Source organism: Lepidochelys olivacea, assembly GCF_965140295.1.
Source record: "Lepidochelys olivacea isolate rLepOli2 genome assembly, chromosome: 9".
Taxonomy (NCBI): Eukaryota; Metazoa; Chordata; order Testudines; family Cheloniidae; genus Lepidochelys; species Lepidochelys olivacea.
Genome location: NC_140419.1, coordinates 49,866,636 through 49,890,084, shown reverse-complemented (window position 1 = coordinate 49,890,084; position 23,449 = coordinate 49,866,636). Strand labels below are relative to the sequence as shown.

General features: G+C 47.4%; 1 protein-coding gene across 3 annotated transcripts in view; it reads right to left on the bottom strand.

Moving 5' to 3' along the window:
• Nucleotides 1–9,207: 9,207 nt before the first annotated feature.
• Nucleotides 9,208–23,449, bottom strand: part of SENP2 (SUMO specific peptidase 2) — a 50,831-nt gene continuing 36,589 nt past the window's right edge. For all 3 annotated transcript variants that reach the window (XM_084638482.1, XM_084638483.1, XM_084638481.1), the window contains exons 10-17: nt 18,813–18,876; nt 16,035–16,190; nt 14,516–14,647; nt 13,849–14,052; nt 13,645–13,724; nt 12,590–12,674; nt 10,570–10,665; nt 9,208–9,939 (exon numbers count right to left, since the gene is read on the bottom strand). In XM_084638482.1, coding sequence (XP_084494608.1) covers nt 9,877–9,939; nt 10,570–10,665; nt 12,590–12,674; nt 13,645–13,724; nt 13,849–14,052; nt 14,516–14,647; nt 16,035–16,190; nt 18,813–18,876 — 880 coding nt within the window. In that variant the 3' untranslated portion in view covers nt 9,208–9,876. The remainder of the gene's footprint in view (nt 9,940–10,569; nt 10,666–12,589; nt 12,675–13,644; nt 13,725–13,848; nt 14,053–14,515; nt 14,648–16,034; nt 16,191–18,812; nt 18,877–23,449) is intronic.

Sequence of the window (23,449 nt, the reverse complement as noted above, 5' to 3'; positions counted from 1 at the left end):
GCTGAAGGGTGGGCAGTGGGTGGGCTATAAAAGGCCCTAGTCGCGCCCTAGAGCCACAGCCAAACCACCATTGGGTCCACCAGGAGCTGTGTAAAGCGGTGAATAGCCCTAAAAGAGGGGACATGGCAACATTACTCGGAGGACATATAAAAGTGGGAGAAATTGGCAGCTGTCCCAAAGCAATTTGATCATGGGGGAGGCTTCAAATCAAGAGCAAAATTAGCAACAAGCAGTAAAGGCCATCGGGCCAATCCTTGGGGGATCATGCATGTGTGATTCAGGCCAGCGGCATGGACACGAAGGTGTCCTTCAGCAGGCAGGTGCAAACACCAGGCCACTTGCACTAGACCAGCCGTCTCCTTGCTACGCTGCTGCAGCCAGGCTGGTTATGGGCACCTCTCCAAGGCTGTGATATGCCATTTCTCGCTCCACCTTCCGTCCCAGTCCCAGCTCCATTTAAATCCTGCCAGAACAGGCAATGGAGCAATGCCCCAGCACATACCTCGCTACAGATCGGATGTCTCAGGCTCACTCCCATGCCTTTGCTGCTAGCCATGAGACCAGGAGATAATGGTCCATTTCCCAGGGGTAGCACGGACCCTAAGCCACCTTCCTACTTTCTGCTCCGCAGCTGGATCCCAGGGGCACCCTCTCTACCCTCCCCAGCCTCACCCTGTGGAGGCCCTGTGCTGCAGCCACCACTCTGGGGCTGACAGCTGGCGCAGACTCCTTGGAGGCTCTTGGGGCCCCTGAGTTGGCTAGGTGAGATGCTGTTTAGTGATGTGAGGCAGTTTCTCCTCCTGACGGGCTGAGCATGCTGCTTTCAGGCCCAACCAATGCAGGGCCCAAGATCTAGGGCCCCAAACCTCTCAGCTGTGGCTCTCCTTGGGATGGCTATGGTGGAACTGGGGTGTAAAGTCCAGCTTGGGCAGCCATACTCTGATCGAGGGAGGGCACCTAGAATAGCAGTGTAATCACAGCAGCATGAGCAGCAGGCCGGGTTAGCCACCACAACTCAAGTACGCCCCCTCCCCATGCAGAACCCTGCGTAGGGCATGGCTAGCCCTGCGTATGCCACAGTGGCGACACTGCTAGTGTGGGTATGTCTACCTCAGCTACCATACATCCCCAGCTCCAGTGCAGCCACGGTCTATGGAAAGACACATGTGGCCAGAGCAATAGGTGGCCTAGACACAACGAGTACAAAGTACTTTACGCTGGCTGGTAAGAAGCAGCCCCATTTTGTGGCTGGGGACACTGTTGCAGAGATGAAGTGACTGGCTCAAGTCAGCAGTGACTGATGTGGGAATAGAAAGCAGGGTTCCTACTTGACTACTCCTCCCCAATGGCTGCCCAAGGAACAGGCTAGCACCAAAAAACATCAAGTAGGCGTAACCAAATACTGATTTCTAAAGCCAATGAGCTTAATTCAATGGCTTTTTAAGACACTTCACGCACGGTTTTGCTGGGTTTACAGTTACCAGCGCTAGTGACGAGTGAAATGCTGCTGGGACAAAGCAGTGTTCAGTGTGTGTATAAGAGCAAGACAAACAGATGAGGGGTTGCCCTGTGCCACGGTGCAGCTGTGAGCATTGACTGCCCAAGGTCAAGCGCTAGCATCACTCTTTAGCCATTACATTTGTGCCCCTACCCCAGTACTTCTGTGCTGCTAGTCAGCACTGGGGCAGGTCATGCTGGGCAGACCATGGGGGGGAGTGACAGGGAGGGCTGGCCTTAAGGAAAATAGCATCCCGGGTGAACTTGTATTTTGGTGCCCCCTGGTCCCTGCAGGTGCACTCTCCACATTGCCCCGTGGGGTCCCTACCCCCCCCTCTTTTCCCCCACCCCTTGCATTGTGCCCCTGCACACCCCTCCTGTGTTCTAAGCCCTGCCCCCGCCCCACATCCCCTAATCCCTCAGCTTCTCCCCACGGCCCATGTGGGGAAACTGACCTGGATGCAGGGAACAGCTGGCGTTGCTGCTCAATCCCCCCCTCCCTACCACTGCTCTGCGCACCCCCTAAGGTGTGGGGAGGGGGTGAACGAGGAGCAACGTCAGGGTTCCCTGCATCAAGGTCACTTTCCCTGGGCCCATAAGGGGAGGGCAGAGCGCAGCAGCACATCCCCAGTGGGGAAAGTATTCTGGAGGCACAGGGCTCTTGGTGCTCCTTGCAGCGCCTGTGAGGGCATGGGGGGAACAGCAGTACCTGTGCGGCGCTGCGTGCCCCCTCCATTCCTCTGCCAGGAGGAAGCAGGGAGACATCTGCCCCCAAGGTGCTTCCCTGCCAGCCGGGAGCAGTTTCTAACACTACACCAGCAGCGCGCACCTCTGCACTGCCACATGGCACCACCCCCTAGCCCCCCGGGCAGTCATCCTTGTGGCCCACCTCCTGAGGCCAGCCCACCCCACAGGCTAGTCCGCAGTAGGCCAGGTCAGACCCTGGGGTGGAGAGATGACACACTGAGCTGTGCTGTGCTAATGTAAGGCACGGTTTCAGTTGAGACCTGGTGAATGTCGCGTAGGAACAGGTTTAATTAAGCCTCGCTTAACATGAGCGAAGCATGACTATGCAGGGGCCTGCCCAGTTCAATTACACCAAAGCCAACTAGGGTGCAGATAAGGTTGCCAGGTATCCAGTTTTTTGACCAGACCACCCCGTGAAAAAGGGACACTGGTGGCTACGGTCACCCCTGCTGACCGGGCTACTAAAAGCCCACCCGTTGGTGCAGTGGCAGCAAGGCAGGCTGCCTGCCTGCCCTGGCGCTGTGCAGCTCCCAGAAGCAGCTTGCATGTCTGGCTCCTAGGTGCAGGGGTTCCACGTGCTACCCCCGCCCGGAGCGCTGGCTCCTCAGCTCCCGCTGGCCAGGAATCACAGCCAATGGGAGCTGCAGGGGGCAGTGCCTACGAGCAGGGCAGCACACAGAGCCCTCTGCTCCCTCCACCTAGGAGGCAGACATGCTGGCCGCTTCCGGGAGCTGACGATGGTAAGCGCTGCCCAGCTGGAGCCCGCACCCTCGCCTGCTACCCAACTCCCTGCCCCAGCCCCCTCTGGCACCCAAACTCCCTCCCAAACCCTGCACTCTGAACCCCCCCATCTCAGCCCTGAGCCCCTCGCCTGCACCCCAAAACCCTCATCCCCACACCAGAGCCTGCACCCCCATCCCCTCCCGCACCCCTAGCCCTGAGCCCCCTCCCACATGCCAAACTGCTTGGCTCCAGCCCTGAGCTGCTTCCTGCACCCCAAACCCTTCATCCCTGGCCCCAGAGCCCACGCCCCAACCCCCTGCTCCAGCTCTTAATCCCCTCCTGCATTCTGAACCCGTTGGCCCCAGCCCTGAGTCCCCTCCTATACCCCAAACCCCTACTCCCAACCCCCCTGCTCCTGCCCTGAGCACCCTCCTGCACCTCAAACCTCTCATCCCTGGCCCCACCCCAACTCCCTGCCCAGCCCAGAGCCCCCTCTGCACCTTGAACCCCTCATTTTTCTTCAAGTGCTTGCTCATGTCACTTCCATTCTAGGTGTGTGCACGCCCCCGTCCACTCAGAGATTTTTGCCTAGCAGAATCAGCTGTGGTGCCCTCTGCAGTGGTGCACTCATGCGGTGGTCCATTAGGCGCTGCACCTTCTCTCTTCCTTCTTACCACCATGACAGTTGGTCAGAGCACTTTGTCTTGCATCCCAAAAGTGTTAGCAGCTCTTAACAGTCCATCATTATGCCGTTTGTATATAGTTCTTAGGTACTTAGTGAGCCAATTTAATTAAGGGCATGTCTACACTATGAAATTAGGTTGATTTTATAGAAGTCGATTTTTAGAAATCAATTTTATACAGTCGATTCTGTGGGTCCCACTAAGCGCATTAAGTCGGTGGAGTGTGTCCTCACTACTGTGGCTAGCATCGACTTACAGAGCGGTACACTGTGGGTAGCTATCCCACAGTTTCTCTGCTGCCCATTGGAATTCTGGGTTTAAGCTCCCAATGCCTGATGGGGCAAACACATTGTTGGGGGTGGTTTTGGGTACATATCGTCAGGCCCCCCCTCCCTCCGTGAAAGCAACGGCAAACAATCGTTTGACACCTTTTTTCCTGGGTTACCCATGCAGAAGCCATACTACAGCAAGCATGGAACCCGCTCAGCTCACTGTCACCGTACGTCTCCTGGGTGCTGCTGGCAGACGCAGTACTGCAGTGCTACACAGCAGCAGCTCCTTGCCTTTGTGACAGACGGTGCGGTAGGACTGATAGCCGTTGTATGTCTCCTGGTAGACCTCGGTGAGATCCATCAGGGGCGCCTGGACAGACATGGCTATTCTCCTCTTAGAGCACTGAATGGGAGTGACTCCAGGTCATTCTCTTTTCAGTTTCATCTCATGGAGATTCAGTCCTTCCTGGACTATCATGTGAACTAGAAGCTTCTGCCTCAGGCTGCTCTCTCAGCTCGCAGCACCACACAATCACACCTACCCCAGCCTACCCCTTGCTCCCATGGCTCATGAAGCCTGGACAGTGGTAAGGAGCAGTTCAACTATAGGCTGAGCAAGTGCAGAAAGGTGGTAGAATGTGCCTTTGGACGTTTAAAAGCTTGCTGGTGCTGTTTGCTGACTAGGTCAGACCTCTGTGCAACCAACATTCCCATTGTTATTGCTGCTTGCTGTGTGCTCCATAATATCTGTGAGAGTAAGGGGGAGATATTTATGGCAGGGTGGGAGGTCAAGGCAAATCGCCTGGTGTCCGATTTTGAGCAGCCAGACACCAGGACGATTAGAAGAGCACAGTAAGATACGCTGCACATCAGAGAGGCTTTGAAAACCAGTTTCATGACTGGCAAGGCTTCGGTGTGACAACTGTGTGTGTTTCTCCTTGATGCAAAACCGCCCCCTTTGTTGATTTTAATTCCCTGTAAGCCAGCCACCCTCCCCCTTTGAAATAAGGTAACTATTGTTTTGAAACCCTGCATTCTTTCTCTATTAATTAAAAAAAAAAAGAGAGAGAGAGAGATATAATGGACAAGGTAGCCCGTGTAGGGTGCAGGAGGAGGGAAGGATAAGGCCACATTAATTTTTAGTGTGGCTACAATAAGTAAACTGTTTGAATGACAGCCTTCTGTTGCTTGGTTGCATCTGCTGCAGTGGAGTGGCTGCGTGCCCAGAGCCTCCCCCCCTCACCCCACATTCTTGGGCGTCTGGATGAGGAGGATCTGGAACATGGCGAGGAGGGCAGACGGTTATACAATGGATGCTGCGGGGGTCTGTGCTCTTGTTGGATTTCCTGCAGCTCCAGCAGACTGTTCTTCATGTCCGTTTGCTCCCCCATTAACCTCAGCATTGCGTCCTGCCTCTGCTCGTCACGCTTACTTAATTCTTTCCTGGCCTCTGCCACTGAATGCCTCCATGTATTAAGCTGTGGCCTATCAGTGCACGAGGACTGCATGAGCTCAGAAAACATATCACAAGTGCGTTTTTTTCACCTTCTAATCTGCGACAACCCCAGGGACGGAGGTGATGGAGGAGCATAGAAACATTCTACACTACAATTCTGGGGTGACTGCATGGGCACCTGTGCTGCTGAGCTCGCCAGGCTGACTAAACAGAGAATGAAATTCAAAAGTTCCCAGGACTTTTCCTGTGTACCTGGCTAGTGCATCAGAGTTCAAAGTGCTGTCTAGAGTGGTCACAATGGCACTCTAGCATAGCTCCCAGAGGCCAATAGTGTTGATTTACATCCCCACTACCCCCAATTTGACCCAGCAAGGTTGATTTTAGCGCTACTCCTCTTGTCAGGGATTTTAAGAGCCCTTTAGGTCAACGGAACAGGGTTGGTTGTATAGACGTAGTCATGTTTATATCGACCTAACCCTGTAGCATAGACCAGGGCTAAGCGTTAGTTTAGGGGTTAGAGTCCTGGCTGGGACTTTGCCCTGGAGCAGCGCTTCAAGCTGTGTTCCTTATGCAACAGGCCAATGCCTATCAGTGACCTCCACAGCAGCTGTTTGAAGAGCTTGAGATAATCCCATATAAAGGACAAGTGCAGCTTTGCAAAAACTTTCATCCAAGAACCCAAAAGAAGAGGGACTTGTGCCTGAGAGCCCTCCTGATGGAGGCTGCGCTGTGCCCAGTATCGAAGCCCTCTGCTCCTAGTGCCTCGGCATCAGTGCGGAGTGCCCTAACCAGTGCCCAAGAATCAACTGAAGAAAAGGATTTCCTGGTACCATCCAAGGAGGAGAAGGGGGTGCTAAGCAAAGGACCTAGTTCAGGCCACCTGCCTGCCCCAGAGATACAGGGGAATACTGCTACAAATAGACCCCCTACTCCAGCCAGGGATCTTCCTCTGGCTCCTGGGGGTGGTGGAGGATTCCAGCTCCTATGGGGACCTTCATCGCCCAAGCCAGTCCACGTGACCAAAAACCTGGTAGGCCTGCCAGCACCACAGGGTCCAAGGGCAAGTCAGTCAGAGGACCTCCCCAAAGGGCAAGGGAATACCCTTGGTCTCCAGAGAACAGGCGTTCTTCCCCCTCCCCACAGCCTAGGACACCGGTTCTGCAAACTTAAGTCACTGGCTAGAAGGCCCAGGTCCCTGGCACTGCGCTCTCCTTCCGCCAGGCATGGATTGCTGGAATCAAGGCAGCGGACCCCACACTCCCGCTACCAGCCAGCCTCCCACCTAAGATCACCTTAGCACAGATCCCCATCACCCAGGCGGTCTCTTAGGCACCGGTGCCCAACGATACAGGACCACCCACTGTCACAGCACCGCTCTCTGCAGGCCCAGTACTGCTTGAGGGACAGGTGGCAATCACTTACCTGTAGACATTGGTCTCTGACAAGGCTTAGTTCCGTGCACCCCACTTCCATTTCCCCCACACCAGGGTCCCCCATTCTCTACCTACGCCCATCTCAGTCTAAACCCTATCCCCACCATGCAAGTGGGCTCTGTGTGCCCTTCTGTCCCTCTCCCTTACCCCCCCATACCAGGGTCCCCTGTCTCCCCTCTGCCGCTTTGTTTGTCTCAACCCCCTCTTGCCCCCCCCCCCCAAGCCCATTCTCTTCTTTCAGGCACCTGCTGGTGTTCTGGTCCCTGAAGCTGCACCCATTCCCAGCCCGTTTGGAAGTGAGCTGCTGCAGTATTCAAAACATACAGTGGTTGAGCCAGCCAGAGCATTGAGGTGTGTGTCCGACCAAAACCAGGGTGGCCAAGACTCACTCACACAGCCTGGTGGCTTCAAGACATAAGCAACTCCTGGACAGCTGTGTCTGCCACCAACCTGCATCCTCTGCGCCTGTGCTAACCCCCAGCAGTCAGTGGGGAGGCGGTGCCCAAGCAGCTTGAGCTGTGACCTGCCCTCAAGCCCACATGATAACGACGAGCAGTAAGAGTAAGATTTCTGTCATGGGTACTTTTAGTAAAAGTCACGCACACATCATGGGCAACAAACAAAACGCCACAGAAGCCCAGGCCCTGGTCATGACTTACTAAAAAATACCTGTTATGAACAGGCCGAGGCCTGGCAGCTGCTGACCAGGGAACTGTACAGCCTGGAAGTACCCCAGTCAGAAGGGGGAAGAGAGGTGTATCTCCACGCAGGAGAGTTGAGAGCCAGAAACCTGAGTGGATGCCCTTGCTGAACCACTGAGGGGCAATACATATACAGGTGTCCTCCCTGTGACTCGTGTTATAAATGGGAACTGGTTCACTTCTTTCCCATCACTCTTTGCCCTTGACACCTGGAAGTGCAGATAATGTACTGCTCTTCCCTTCATTTTTTCTGTAGCTGAGCAGAAAGGGGGCTCAGAAAAGAACACAGAAGAGACAAAAATAAACCAGCACCCCAGGCTCCAACATAGAGAAGAACAACTCATGGCAAAGTCAAACTCTTCCAACAGCAGCAGGGCGCTCTCCTGCTCCCACATATCAGCCACCTCTGTCTCTGGAGATCCTTGGCCTTTCCTGGCCTGGTTTGAATCAAGGCTGACATTTCAGGTGGCAACAGCACTGAGCAGTTTTCCGGACATTGAATGAGATAACAGCATAGCTTCCCTATGTCAGTCTTCACCATGTGCATGAGGCTGCGACGAAACCAGTGTCTGGGCTGATTAAAAGGATTAGGATTATATTGTTCAGAAAGGGAAGGAAATGGCAGCATCTAAGATTCATGGGGAGGAGGTCTCGGAGAACAATTACAAGCTAGAGACAGCAAGTAGGAACAGGCTTTTCACAGACCTCTGCAGCATAAGGCTCTGAGAGGCATCAACTCACTGCAGCGGCCCCTCACAAATAGCTGCAGGCTGGAGATGAATACAGCCATACAACAGCGCAGAGGTGGGAACCGACCTATTCATCTCACTGGATGTTCTTCTCACAAAGCTCATGGGTACAGGGAGAAATTTACTGGTACAGTTACACAGCTAGAACATCCCCTGGGCCAGAATTCTTTTGTCCAATGTAGCTTATCCCACTCTCTGAGCCAGGAGTGTCCACACGAGTTGGAGCTGTAAAGTGCCATAAGTAAGTCAACTCTAGCCCATCTCTGTTAGGGAATAGCAATTTTCAAGAAAATCTCACAGCACCTATGGGTTTTAGAGCCCTTTGAATATTAACACTGAGGGGAGCTTTATCTGAGGAATCATTGGACCACATGACCCCAAACTTGCACCCAGGGCTCAGCTGGGGATAGGATTTTATCAGAGATCACAGAAATCATGAAGTTGAATAAAGCAATTAATGGCTTGTCTACACTGCCCCATCTGGACTATGTGGGGTGTGATGTGTGGAATGCACCAGTGTGTTGTGCTCCGACTTCTCCAGGTGGGCCCTGCTGGCATGCATTCAAATGTTCTTTATTGCACACTGATGTAGTCCTGTTTGAAGGAGGCTGTGGCAAGTGAGGAACTGAACCCAGCCTCTCAAGTCTCAGGTTAATACCTTAACCACTGGGCCATTCTTCCTCTCATCCCTCATCTCTTCCTCCCTGCTTTTAACATTCAACCCCTGCTGAATAATTTAAAGACCACTGCTGACACAGGGTATTCAGCCACCTCAATTCTTATATTCTTCATCTTAAACTCTTCCAGACCTCCTAACGGAACATCACATTCATGTTTTAGTTTCCAGCTCACTTTCTTTCCTATGCGAAAATATTTTTAAAAAGAAACTGAAAAATTTACTCTGGTTCTCTTCCTGCAGGTTTTAGTTCAGAAAAGAACCCTTCCATAAGTTACAGCACACTTTCATTTTAATAAAGAAAAATAAATATTCATTTTCACATGGGACAATCTCCTGAAACAAATACTGAACCCCACTACAGGGGCTTCACTATGGATTTGTTACAAATCAAAACATAAATGCCTTGCTCCTAGGGTCTTTACAAATCCAGTTTTAGGAATCAAGTGGAGTCTTCTATAGTCCAGAAGCAGAGCAAACCTCTCCTGGAACCAGTAGCTAAACACGTCGTCCCTGTGAAGGTGATTTCAGACAGTGACTGTTCTACAGTTGCATAGGATACTTCCGTGCACCAGCCAGAGTTTGCGCCACAGTTCCAATGGTTGCAGTGAAGCACTAGAAGTTGCCAGTCTTCAGCAACATGAACTGATGCAGTTTGTTTGGGATCTGCTCTTAACCCTCCACTCCAGTCCCTTAGGAGTCACAGCTCAGAGGCTGCAGAGATCTCTTTGCTTTGCGGTTAGGATGCGTTAGCATATTCCAAACAAATGTAATTCTCTGGAGTGGACAAAACCACAGCTTTACAGCCTACTCCTATGAGAGGAAGCTGTTAGCCCAGGTACCTTTTGAAATAAGGCATTCAAACAAATTAGTTAAGCTCAGAACTAATTGTTACTACGTGGTAGATCATAGTATCACTGAGTATCTCTCAGTCTGGGGTCACAGCAGCTGTTGATGAAGTATCTCCCATACCATCTTTTTGCGGAAATGAGGCATGTGGTGCTAAAAGAAAAAACAACCCTCTATTAAACACTAAACCAGAGTAAAGGGTGTCAGAATAAGCATATTTGCCCACATTCTGTAGGCACTGACCAGAACAGTCAGTGTTCAACATTTGCCACAGTTCCCATGCAATGGTTATTTGATACCACAACTTTGCCCTACACTAAGGCACAGAAAATGAAATGCTCTGGCAAATGCTGACTTTAATGAAAAATGTGAATGTCATGACAGAATCTGCACGTCCTTTAAGAAAAGCCCAATGCAGCTGAAAACAGCCAATATTTTAACCTGTGAAAAAGCTATTTGGAAAGGAGCCTTGAAGACACCATCACGAAGGTCAAGCCTACTATCACAAACAGCTCCAGCCCCCTGCACCGGAGGACTGAGACATGATGTTTGGCAAATGGACATAAGCAAAGGCAGGGAATGCAGCTCACAGGGCTGGGAGGGCTCACTTGTCAGTACAGACAGTAGCACTTGGAGGCACTAGCCAAGATCAGGGCCCATGGGGGTAGGTGTTGCGTAACTAGTGAGGGATGAGCTTACAATTTAACTAGAGGAGTCAGATTACAGGGAAAACATGCACAAAGCCTGGATGCGCCACAGGTCAGTTTTGAGAGCTTTGCTCACCTGAGTGAAAGTGATTGGTTTGTCTCTGGAGATATAGTCTGCATATTTACAGGTAAACATCCCGCAGTCACTTCCATTCAGCTGCTGTGGAATTTCCTACAAGTGAGCAGTGGGAGAAGGTTGCATGTTAGTCCCTTCACCTTGCTTTAAAGATGCCTTTCTTCTTATGAGATATGCAATGCATTATCTTCAGTACTGTGTATCAGCATTTTAATGAGCCACTTGTGTCCTCCACTCCAGGAAATAAGCTTTAACACCTCCTCCCAAACCACACAACTACAGCTGCACCATGTTCCATCTGCTGGTAGAGAGCATCCCTGTCCTTCACCTGTCAAATCTTCAGAATGCACACTTTCCAGGCCCAGGATGTCTTTACCTACGTGTGTACAATGGGCCCCAGTGGGGCTTTTAACACTGCTTACTAGAAAGAATATAGATTCCCTCACGCCTGAGTTAGTGCTTCCTGCAAGTGATGGAGGGGAGGAGGGAATTCCCATTCTGTACAATGAGAGCTACTAAAAGGACAAGTTTTGCCTTTGACAATACATGAACAGCTCTCATTGATCCTAGTGGAAGTTGCATGCAAGAGAATTTAGCTCTGACCTTTAATTCCCTCCCCACAAGGTACTGACTACAAATCAGAACGGTCAATGTCAGCTTGTTCTCCAGTGACCCAGGGCAAGACAACTCCAACTACCCAGGGAAGGACTAACACGTGGGATCTATTACATGAATTACTACTGCCTGAGCACAAAGCAACAGGAGCTATTCACCTGCAGCTGGAGTTCACAGCTCCACAGGCATCCGAAGAGTTCCTCTTAACTGAATGTGACAAAGCCCCTGCAAAGCTCTGAGAACTGGGGAAGAGCAATTCCCGCTCACAACAGGCAGGGCATGTTCTATGTGAGGCTGTGGCCTCCTCCCCCCTCAACACCTTCAATTTTTTGTTTCTTCTTCTGAACCCAATCTAGATGGTGACACAGTGAGGGGTGGAGGAACTCTACAGACAAAGCTATTTGGAGACCATGACAGAACAGAGACTTTGAGAAGACTCTAGGTTGAGCGTGGACAAGAGCAGTAATTTGAAACACTCTTTGTAGGAGGAAAGAGGAGTCTCTCAAACAGCACATAAAAAGCTACCTACCATCATTTTTTTTTTAATTTGCACCACTATCCTAACCCTAATAAATCACCAAAAGTTCAAAGCCAGATTCACAGCTGCAGTCCAAGAAATACAGTTAGTCCATGTACAAAAGATCAACTACTGTACATAGTTCCTGTACAGGAATCGTTGACATCTTTCACGCATCAGCCTACGCCTTAAAAGAATGAAGGTAAAGGCCATGTCTACACTTACAAGCTTACACTGGCACTGCTCTACTGATACAGCTGTGCTGCAGTCAGAGTGCTCGTGTAGCCGCTTAATGCCAAAGGAAGAGAGCTCTCCCGGCGACGACATAAAACCAGCTCAACGAGAGGCGGGAGCTATGTCAGCAGGAGAGCATCTCCCACTGACAGCGCTGTGCACACCAGTACTTATGCCAGCAAAACTAATGTCACTATAGGAAGGGTTCTCCCCCCCGCAACCCACACACCATTGAGCAATAAAAGTTTTGCTGACATAAGTGCTAGTCTCGACATGGCCTTTGTCCTAGTAAGGAATAATGGAGTTTGAGAGACACATTAGATATTTTTCTTGGACACAGCACCAGCTTGTTGGACCAAAGGAAGAAAGCTGGATGGATGTTCCAAGGACTCCAGTCCACTCCAGATTGCTAGCATTTTTTTCACATCTAAACGGAGTCAGGAAAGAAGCAGAGACAAGGCCAGTCAAGTAAAGAAGACACTGCTAAAGAGACCATCACAACATTGTTTCGGTATCCAGTTTGGGCTGCTGTATTATGGGCACTAGAGAAAGCCCACAAACAGTCATTCAAAACTTAGAATTGTTTCTCTTGAAGGCTTTTATGGTTTTGGGCTACAGTACATGGATCAGACTCAAAACACTCTGTTCACATACATGTGATTTCATGCTGTAAAGTGTCCACTCTGAAGGATCAATATCTAGGTTCCTCTTGGTTTTGCTTTCTTCCTGAAGATATTGGCTGTTCAACAAAAAAAAAAAAAACAAAAAAAGAGGTATCAGACTTTTCTAAACAAATGTCTTCATATTTTAGGCCAATAGTCTGTAAAGTTGCCTGACAAGGTCTTCACTAATTATGCACCAATGACCCGAAGTACCAGGAAGGAGGATTATAGGATATAATCATACCATGCTGAAGGTAAACCCACATTTGTTTAAGAACTATTCACATTACTTAAGAGATTTTAGATCAGAAGTTAGAGACTTTACAGGTAATGCTGCAGCCATGGCATTGCCAGAAAAAGTGAGGCCCATGAGAGACTGGTAGCGATTCACATAGACCCTTACCTCAGAAGTTAATCTCCAACAGAGGTGGGGAAGGGAAGAAGGGGAAGTACAGGGTGATTTTATGTAACATGAAACATGAGTATTGGTGTAATAGAAGAGTCAGTGCCAAACGAACTACAGCATTCACTCAACATACTGAAAGGAGGATTATTATTTACATAAAAATTAACTCAAATATCTCCAATAGAGCATACAAGAGGATTATGTGTGCAATGTAATTTGGTGGGTTACTTAAGAGCTGCAAAAAAAAGGTAGAAGAGCTAGAAAGTAAGGGATCTCTCACTGGTAATAGAGGATGTCAATATCCCCTAGGAAGGAGTTCAGGTCCTATGAAGTGTGTTGAGGTTAATGTTCTTAAAGAGGAATGGACTTTGTCTTTCTATTTGCATGAGAGCTTTAACGGGTCACTCAATGATGGTTCATTCATAAGACATACTCAAATGTCTCTGGAAGGACAGAATATAATTAACAGCTGGATGATGTTACAATTTGCACATTACTGGCAGTGACTAGTTTGGGAAGAGATTCTTGTCCATTACGGGGTAAGTCTTTGCTATGTAAATCACATTTTCCAGTGAGTGATTGTGGAAAATCCTTCCACTGTGTGTGAAATGCAGTAATATATTCACTAAGCATCTACTTACAGCAAAATCTCACAGATACTGTGGCCTCTTTGTCCCATCGAGTCAAAGTATTTGATGGTCTTTCTTCTGACATCTATTACCTGTTATTGAAAGACAGGCATTGGTGCAACAGCCATAGCAAAGACTCCCTGCTGCCTACAGAGCAAGCCTTTTCTAGGTTTTTCCTTTCCCTTCCAACTCCAAAGATGGGCCAATTTGACTCACCACTAATCCCCAGTGTACCCTCAGGTGAATGGGCACAAAGATGAGGTCTTGCTTGAAGAGATCCACACCTTTGGTCCATCTTTTTACTGCCTGGTAACTCCCAGAAATTAGTTTGGGGTAGAAGAAAGTACTGAAAGCATGAAGCACTGGAAATCCCTGCTGCTTATTTCTCTCCACCAGAAGATTCATGTAGAAATTAATTACCTATATAATAGAGAGAGTAGAGTTCAGAGAGTGAAGGAGACACACTCATATTTGTCTGTTAAAGTTAAACAGATTTTATCTGCTGGACTCTTCAGAATTTTCAGTCTAAAAGACCACACTGACTTCAACTCAAGTTCTAAGACTCCTGTACTAACTTCCTTCCTTCGAGTCCTGTGTTAAAAAACACTTGTTATTTCACCCACTCCCCAAAGTCAAATCTGATCTTAAGTTACTGCTAACTCTTGAAAGCAGCATAATATAGGGATAGAGATATTTTCAGGAGTATTGTTCCCTCTTAAAGGCCCAGCTTTCAGAACCCTATGGATATTCCTGTAGGAACTGAGGCGTGGATCAGAAAATTAGGGCTGTCAGCAGCTAAAATGTCAGAAAGTTGGGGGCACATTTTAATACATATGCATGCAGAACACAAAACAAACAAACATTCCTACTGGATTAATTTTACCTCATCGTTGAGCCAGTGATGGTTCCTCAACGTCTGGATATCCCCACGGGTGACCTTTAATTTAAAGGCGCTGCTCAAGATCTCACCCTCCTGGCCATGGCCTAATGCATTAGTAATTTCTCTTTCCATGTCCTGAAATGAGCAATTCACAATGTGACTAGCGAGAAAGTCCTGAACTAGGGTGTATGCTGAGCAGGCCAACTGGTGCATCATACTAAGTTGAAAAAAGTATTTAAGTGAAATCCAGTAGAGGATTAAGCCTGCTAAAGGAGGAAGAGCTTGACCCTACAGTGCCACCGGGGGGGCAAGAATACCAGTGTTAGTTTTAGAGCAGAGGATTGTTAGCTTTAGTAGCTTTTCCTGTTAAGTTTGTACATTAAGGTTCTACACACAGATGCCTGCACTTCATGATATTTACTTGGATGGTTACATTTTGAAGCACCATTTAAAATAGCTTAAGTCATTTTGATTTATCAGATTACCCCAGCTCAGAACCATGGGTATGTTTACACTGGCTCTGGTTTGGAAGTTCAATCATTTTCTTAAGGATTAAAAGGGATAATGGGAGTTTAAGAGGCTTGAGATAATTCAATAAACACTAAAACCAGTACTGCAAGTGTTTCACAGTCAATCAATGCAGTTAAGTCAGAATAAGAAATAGGTAGCATGCAGAAATAGAAAAACGCAGAACATGCACATCAGCAGACAACAGAGCACAGCGGAAGAAAGGACAATAAAAAGATAGTTTCAAAGAGAAAACCACCTGTCCCCCATGCAATATTGTAGCCCTTGTGATCACCAGAAGTCAGCCAACCACCACTTGGTTTAATTGGATTGGGGCTGATAGCAGGACATTCTCAGCTCAAACTCATTTCTCACCTTTAGTTTACAAGAGTCTAGATTTGGTGACCTTTGGAGCCCAACACAAGACTAACCTAATTCCCCCAGACATATCTGAGTGGGAATGAAAGGGAACATTATAGTGGCTGTACTGGAGGCCATGTTGACAGTTAGGAAGTCTGTATCTGATCTTACACACTGTTAGAATGGTCATGGATGCAGAGAGAAGTCTAAGTAATGTTTAGTTTCACTGCTGGTAGAAAAGGGATTTTGATCTGTGGACCAAAAAATAAATTAATTCTATTTTTGATTGAGCTGAGCTAACAAGTAAGGAAAATGCCCTTGTCTCCTCTATTGTAGGATCTACCAAGGTATGCACAGAAAGTAAGTAATCAGGTAGTTTATAAAGGAATGAGAAAAGCAGCCATTTGTTTTGCTAGCTCCCTGCAAATCAGATGTTAGCGGATTGGCAAGAATGGCCTGATTCCAAGTGTTTAGAAGGTACAACTAGCAGACAAAATTCACTTAAGAAGGGGCACCTAGAATCCCTGATCCCTTTTGAACATGGTTAGTACATTAGCTAATGTCAGATGGGCTTTTTTTGTAGGTTTTTTGTGCCCAAATGATTCCCTCCATTAGTTCACCTCTCCAAACCAGAAAGCCAAAAAAGGCATGGTACCTCTGTGAGCTCAGGAAGACGCTCTGTGCTCTTCTCTGGGCCTGGGCACTTCTGTTCTTTCAGAACTGCAGCTGGCCTTCTGGCTACAGCAGAGCTCCTACTGCCCAGGCATAACCGAACTGACACCTCCTTTGACAGGTCAGCCTCCAGCCATCTCTGTGCACAAAAGGAAGCTCAATAGCATGTAACCAGGAAGTTATGATTTGTTGCAGGGCATAATGTGACAGTCTTGTTCAAATATCAAGTGAAAGCACTCAGCAAATACTCACGACCATCAGACACCACACTAATCGAATTAAACACTCAGTCTAGCTCTCATTAGGAGTCAGGTGAGGTATTGCTAGGACTGAGCACACTTCCATTAAATGTGCCAATTTTCAAATGCTTTAGACCAGGGGTTCTCAAACTTCATTGCACCACCATCTCCTTCTGACAAGAAAGTACTATACAACCCCAGGAGGGGGAAGACTGGGGATTGATGCCTGTGCCTGCTTGATCCCTGCCACTTTGGGGCAGGGGGAGAAGCCAAAGCCCAAGGGCTTCAACCCCAGACAGGGGGCCTGCAATCTCAGCCCCACTGCCCAAGGCTGAAGCCCCAGACCGTGGGGCTCGGGCTTTGGCCCCAGGCACCAGCAAGTCTAAGCCAGCCCTGGCTACCACATTAAAACAGGGTTGCAACCCACTCTGGGGTCCTGATGCACAGTTTGAGAACTGCTGCTTTAGACTGAAGTTGTTAGGATTTAGCGCTAATAGCCCACTGCAGTTAAGTGGGTGAGAGGAAAGTGTTTCAGGCCATTTTCAGACTCAGGAAGACAATCACAGAAATGTATGAGTGGAAGGGACCTCAATAGGTCATTCTAGCCCAGTCCCCTCCTCTGAGGCAGGATTAAGTATCCATCTGACAGGTGTTTGTCTAACCTGTTCTTTAAAACCCCCAATGATGGATATTACATATCCTCCATAGGTACATTTGTTCTGGTGCTTAACTACCATTACCTTAAATTTTGGAAGTTTTTCCTAATGTCTAACAAATCTCTCTTGCTGCAATTTAAGACCATTACTTCTTGTCCTGTCCTCAGTGGATACGGAGGATCATTTATCACCCTCCTCTTTGTAACAACCTTCTACATACTTGAAGAATATGTAGAATATGCTTTTCTGCAGACTAAACATATCAAATTTTTCCAATCTTTCCTTGTAGGTCATGTTTTCTAGACCTTTAATCATTTTTGTTGCTCTCCTCTGGAGTTTCCACATTTCTCAAAGTGTGGTGCCAGAATTGGACACAGTACTCCAACTGAGGCCTTATCAGTGCTGAGTACAGCAGAATTACTTATGTTTTGCTTACAACACTCCACCCAGTTATTCTGAGATATATTAGCAGTTTTTTTTCTGCAAAAGTATTATGTAGTGGACTCTTAGTTTGTGATCCCCCATAACCCTCAAAGCCTTTTCTGCAGGACTTCCTCCTAGGAAGTCATTTTCCATTTTGTATTTGTGCAATTGATTATTCCTTCCTAAGCACAGTACTGTGCATTTGTCCTAATTCAATTTCATCCTATTTCAGACCATTTCTCTAGTTTGCCAAGATCATTCTGAATTATAATCCTGTCCTTCAAAGCACTTCCAACCCCTCCCAACTTGGTATTGTCTGCAAATTGTATAGAAGTGTTCTCTCTCTGCCATTATCCAGATCATCTATGAAGATATTTAACAGAACTGGAAGCAGGATACATCCCTGCAAGACCCCAATCAATATGTCCTTCCAGCTTGACTGTGAGCCATTGGTAACTACTCTGAGTACAGTTTTCCAACCAGTTGCACACCCACCTTTAGAAGATTCATCTAGGCTATATTTCTCTAGTTTGTTTATGAGATTATCAAAAGTCTACTAGGGTGGAGATCTATAGCGTCAGTTTATGTTTGGGAGGTTCTTTGCCACTGTAAAGGGCTACAAAGGTGATTTGGTTTTTGTGTGGGTTTTTTTGTTTGTTTTTTTTTTAAAGTCTGAGTATCCCACATAGGCTGGATATTGGACAATAAAGACAGTTTTGTATCCAAGCTTGGTACTTCTCTAAGTTTTAGACAGTGTAAGTTTTTCTGATATCCCATCTTAGCCTATTTAAAAAATAGATTTTAGACACACCCATCTTCCCACCTGTGCAGCAAGTGAAATACAGGTGAACACAGACAACTGTATATAAAGCAGAGTGGATGTTGTATTTCTAGTTTAGAAAAATGAAAATTAAAATGTAGTTAAAAATGCAACAACCCTGAAAGAATCTTAGTAGTTAGAAAAAAGTTTACCTGGTTTACAAACTGGATATTGAACTGTGGCACCAAGGCAAATCTCAGAGACAAGAGTCGGGGGGGGGGGGGGAGGGGAGGAGAGGGAGGGAGAACCCAGGCAAGCAAAGCAAAATCTATTTAGAAAGGACTGATGATGCAATAGTGTACCCTATAGTGATGTGGATAAACTCCAATAAATGCTGCATGTTTGAGGGTTTGCCCATCAGCTTCCAAGATGGACAGAAGAGAAACTGAGCAGATGCAGCATACTGACCACAGCCCAGAATCACAAGGGGTCTTCCACCATCACTATCTTCTGTAAGTCACAGAAAGACCACACTACCACAAAAGCCATATGCCACTAGATTAAGCACATTGTTCAATGATATGCTCAAGTACGGAAGTGCACAGTTAGAGTTGAATGCACAGTTTAGTTATAGGATATCACATGTGTCAAAAGAGGAAAAAAGCTGGAGCTTCCAAACTTACCCTTTCATTTTTCTGCTCAAGTGTCATTTCAGGCTCTTGTGAGTTTTCCGCTGAAATCTGAGATCTTAGAGACAAAAACAGGCAGAGTTTCACAACTTATATTTACTTAGTAAGTTACCTTTGGGGTAAGGAGTCAGGGCTGTGTGGGGAGGGTTGGGAAATGCTCTCTGGGGGGTTGGAATCTGGCTAATGTGCAAAAAGAACAAGAGTTTAACTTGACCCATTCTCTAGCATCAATACTTTGAGGGGATGCAGGTGAGGAAGAAGGGAAAGACGAAGGGAAGGAAATCTGGAAATACCCATCAAAAGTAGGGGACTGAGGCTAGTACCAAAGCATGGCTAAAATAAGGATACAAGATGCAGCTTAAAAAGTTAAGATACAATGCACGACAATCATGAATTGTAAAGTCTTTTATAATATAAATGAAAAATTCCTCATGAAAAGAAAGCACTAGTTTACCTGACGGGTATGCATCCAGATAGTTAGGCCAACCTAGTTACAAGTCTGAAAAAAATTTCACTCCCTGTATGAGAGTTAGGTCAATCTTAACCTCACTATAGATCCAACTGGGTTGATGGAAGAATGCTTCTGTTGACCTAGCACTGTCTCTTGGAGAGGTGGATTACCTACATTGACAGAAGAGGTTTTTCTGTCAAAGTAGGAAGCATCTAACAGTACAGTGCTAACGCAGCACAGCCACAGCATCAGACTTGTGCCACTGTAGTGCAGACATGGTCTTAAGGTGGGTGGATAGAGTAAGTTCACTTGACTCTTATACGATTGCAAGGGGAGCTGCTATCCTTACCAGAAGACGCTTACCCTTGAAAACCATACAGCATCCGAAGTGCAGCATGTTACTGTGCAAGGAATTATAGATGGACAGGTTTTACTTCTATCAATATAAATGCTCCAAAACGAAAAAGTTCTCGTGTTTCTTTTTGATCCAAGTCTCTCTCTTTTTTTAAAAAAGGGAACCATAGATAATAAGACTTGTATTGGATCCTAAACCCACTGTACATTAGAAGACAAATTCAATCTAGTGTGATAAGACAGTAAATATCCAGGTTAGGTACCCCAGATGTTTTATAGAAAGTACAGCTTTGTACTTTTATAGCACAAGGTGTACAAACAGAAGACTTCTATTTAAACAGCCACTCAGATTCATAGACTAAGGCCAGAAGGGACCATCTTGATCTAGTCTGACCTCCTGCATATTGCAGGCCGCAGAACCTCACCCATCTACTCCTGAAATATGCTCATAGCCTCTCGCCGAATTACTGAAGTCCTCAAATCATGATTTAAAGACTGCAAGTTACAGAGAATCCACCATTTACTCAAGTTCAAACCAGCAGGTCAACCCTCACTCTAGAAGAAGGCACCTCCCCCCTCCCCAAGGTTTCTGCCAATCTGACCTGGGGAAAAATTCCTTTCTGACCTCAGATACGGCAATCAGTTAGACCCCAAGCATGTGGGTGAGACCCACCAGTCAGACAGCTGGGCAAGAATTCTCTATAGTAATTCAGAGCCATTCCCATCTAGTGTCTCATTGAAGATATGTACTACTAGCAGTCGCAGATGGTCCACATGCCATTGTAGGCAGTCCCATCATACCATTCCCTGCATAAACTTATCAAGCTCAGTCTTGAAACCAGTTGGGATTTTTCCCCCCCCGACTGCTCTCCTTTGAAGGCTGTTCCAGAACTTCACTCCTCTGATGGTCAGAAACTGGTCTCATTTCAAGCATAACCTTTTTTGGATAGCCAGTTTATATCCATTTGTTCTTGTACCGACATTGGCCCTTAACTTAAATAACTCCTCTCCTTCCCTGGTATTTATCCCTCGGATGTATTTTTAGAGAGCAATCATATCTCTACTCAGTTTTCTTTTGATTAGATTAAACAAGCCAAGCTCCTTATGTCTCCTCTAATAAGGTAAGTTCTGCATTCTTCTGATCCTCGTAGACCTTCTCTGCACCTGTTCCAGTTTGAATTAATCTTTTTTTAAACAAGGGAGACCAAAGTTGCACAAAGTATTCCAGATGAGGTCTCATCAGTGTCTTGTATAATGGTAATAATACTTCCCCCTCTCTCTGCTGGAAATACCTTACTTTGTAAAATTGCAGAACTACTAAACTGTGATATGTAATCAGTCACTTAAATCTCATTCTGCACCAAATGACTGGAGTCTAGCTATTATGATGCCAATTTTTTTAAAACAGTTCCAGAGGCGATCCCTGGCAATTACCAGCTGGTAAGCCTAACTTCTGTACCAGGCAAATTGGTTGAAACTATAGTAAAACAGAATTATCAGACACATAGATGAACACAATGCGTTGGGGAAGAGTCAATATGGCTTTGTAAAGGGAAATCATGCCTCACCAATCTACTAGAATTCTTTGAGGGGGTCAAACATATGGAAAAGAGAGTGATCCAGTGTATACAGTGAATTGGACTTTCAGAAGGCCTTTGACAAGGTCCCTCACCAAAGCTCTTAAGCAAAGTAAGCAGTCATAGGAAAAGGGGGAAGATCCTCTCATAGCCCTGGTCTACACTAGGACTTTAGGTCGAATTTAGCAGCGTTAAATCGATGTAAACCTGCACCCGTCCACACGATGAAGCCCTTTATTTCGACTTAAAGGGCTCTTAAAATCGATTTCTGTACTCCACCCTGACAAGTGGATTAGCACTTAAATCAGCCTTGCTGGGTCGAATTTGGGGTACTGTGGACACAATCAGACGGTATTGGCCTCCGGGAGCTATCCCAGAGTGCTCCATTGTGACTGCTCTGGACAGCACTCTCAACTCAGATGCACTGGCCAGGTAGACAGGAAAAGAACTGCGAACTTTTGAATCTCATTTCCTGTTTAGCCAGCGTGGCAAGCTGCAAGTGACCATGCAGAGCTCATCAGCAGAGGTGACCATGATGGAGTCTCAGAATCGCAAAAGAGCTCCAGCATGGACTGAAGGGAGGTACGGGATCTGATCGCTGTATGGGGAGAGGAATCCGTGCTATCAGAACTCCGTTCCAGTTTTCGAAATGCTAAAACCTTTGTCAAAATCTCCCAGGGCATGAAGGACAGAGGCCATAACAGGATCCGAAGCAGTGCCGCATGAAACTTAAGGAGCTGAGGCAAGCCTACCAGAAAACCGGAGGGGCGAACGGCCGCTCCGGGTCAGAGCCCCAAACATGCCACTTCTATGATGAGCTGCATGCCATTTTAGGGGGGTTCAGCCACCGCTACCCCAGCTGTGTTGTTTGACTCCTTCAATGGAGATGGAGGCAACACGGAAGCAGGTTTTGGGGATGAAGAAGATGATGATGTAGATAGCTCACAGCAAGCAAGCAGAGAAACCGGTTTTCCCCGACAGCCAGGAACTGTTTCTCACCCTGGACCTGGAGCCCGTACCCCCCAAACCCACCCAAGGCTGCCTCCTGGACCCGGCAGGCGGAGAAGGGACCTCTGGTGAGTGTACCTTTTAAAATACTATACATGGTTTAAAAGCAAGCATGTGAAAGGATTACTTTGCCCTGGCATTCGCGGCTCTCCTGGATGTACTCCCAAAGCCTTTGCAAAGGTTTCTGTGGAGGGCAGCCTTATTGCGTCCTTCATGGTAGGACACTTTACCACTCCAGGCCAGTAACATGTACTCAGGAATCATTACACTGCAATGCTTTGTTGTACATGTTTGCTTGCGTTCAAACAACATCGTTCTTTATCTCTCTGTGTTATCCTCAGGAGAGTGAGATATTATTCATGGTCACCTGGTTGAAATAGGGTGCATTCCTGCTGGGCTGTTTGCCTGCGGCTGAACAGAAATGTTCCCCGCTGTTAGCCACGGGGAGGGGGGAGGGTTGAGGGGGTAGCCACGCGGTGGGGGGAGGCAAAATGCGACCTTGTAACGAAAGCACATGTGCTATGTATGTAATGTTAACAGCAAGGTTTACCCTGAAAGAGTGTAGCCACTGTTTTATAAAATGTGTTTTTTTAAATACCGCTGTCCCTTTTTTTTTCTCCACCAGCTGCATGTGTTTCAATGATCACAGGATCTTCTCCTTCCCAGAGGCTAGTGAAGATTAGAAAGAAAAAAAAAAAAAACGCACTCGTGATGAAATGTTCTCTGAGCTCATGCTGTCCTCCCACACTGACAGAGCACAGACGAATGCGTGGAGGCAAATGTCAGAGTGCAGGAAAGCACAAAATGACCGGGAGGTGAGGTGGCTGAAGAGAGTAAGTGGGTGCTGAAGACAGGGCTGAAGCTGAAATGTGGCGGCAGCGTGATGAGAGGAGGCAGGATTCAATGCTGAGGCTGCTGGAGGATCAAACCAGTATGCTCCAGTGTATGGTTGAGCTGCAGCAAAGGCAGCTGGAGCACAGACTGCCACTACAGCCCTCTGTAACCGACCGCCCTCCTCCCCAAGTTCCATAGCCTCCACACCCAGACACCCAAGAATGTGGTGGGGGGCCTCCGGCCAACCAGCCACTCCGCCACAGAGGACTGCCCAAAAAACAGAAGGCTGGCATTCAATAAATTTTAAAGTTGTAAACTTTTAAAGTGCTGTGTGACATTTTCCCTCCCTCCTCCACTACCCCCCTCCTGGGCTACCTTGGTAGTCATCCCCCTATTTGTGTGATGAA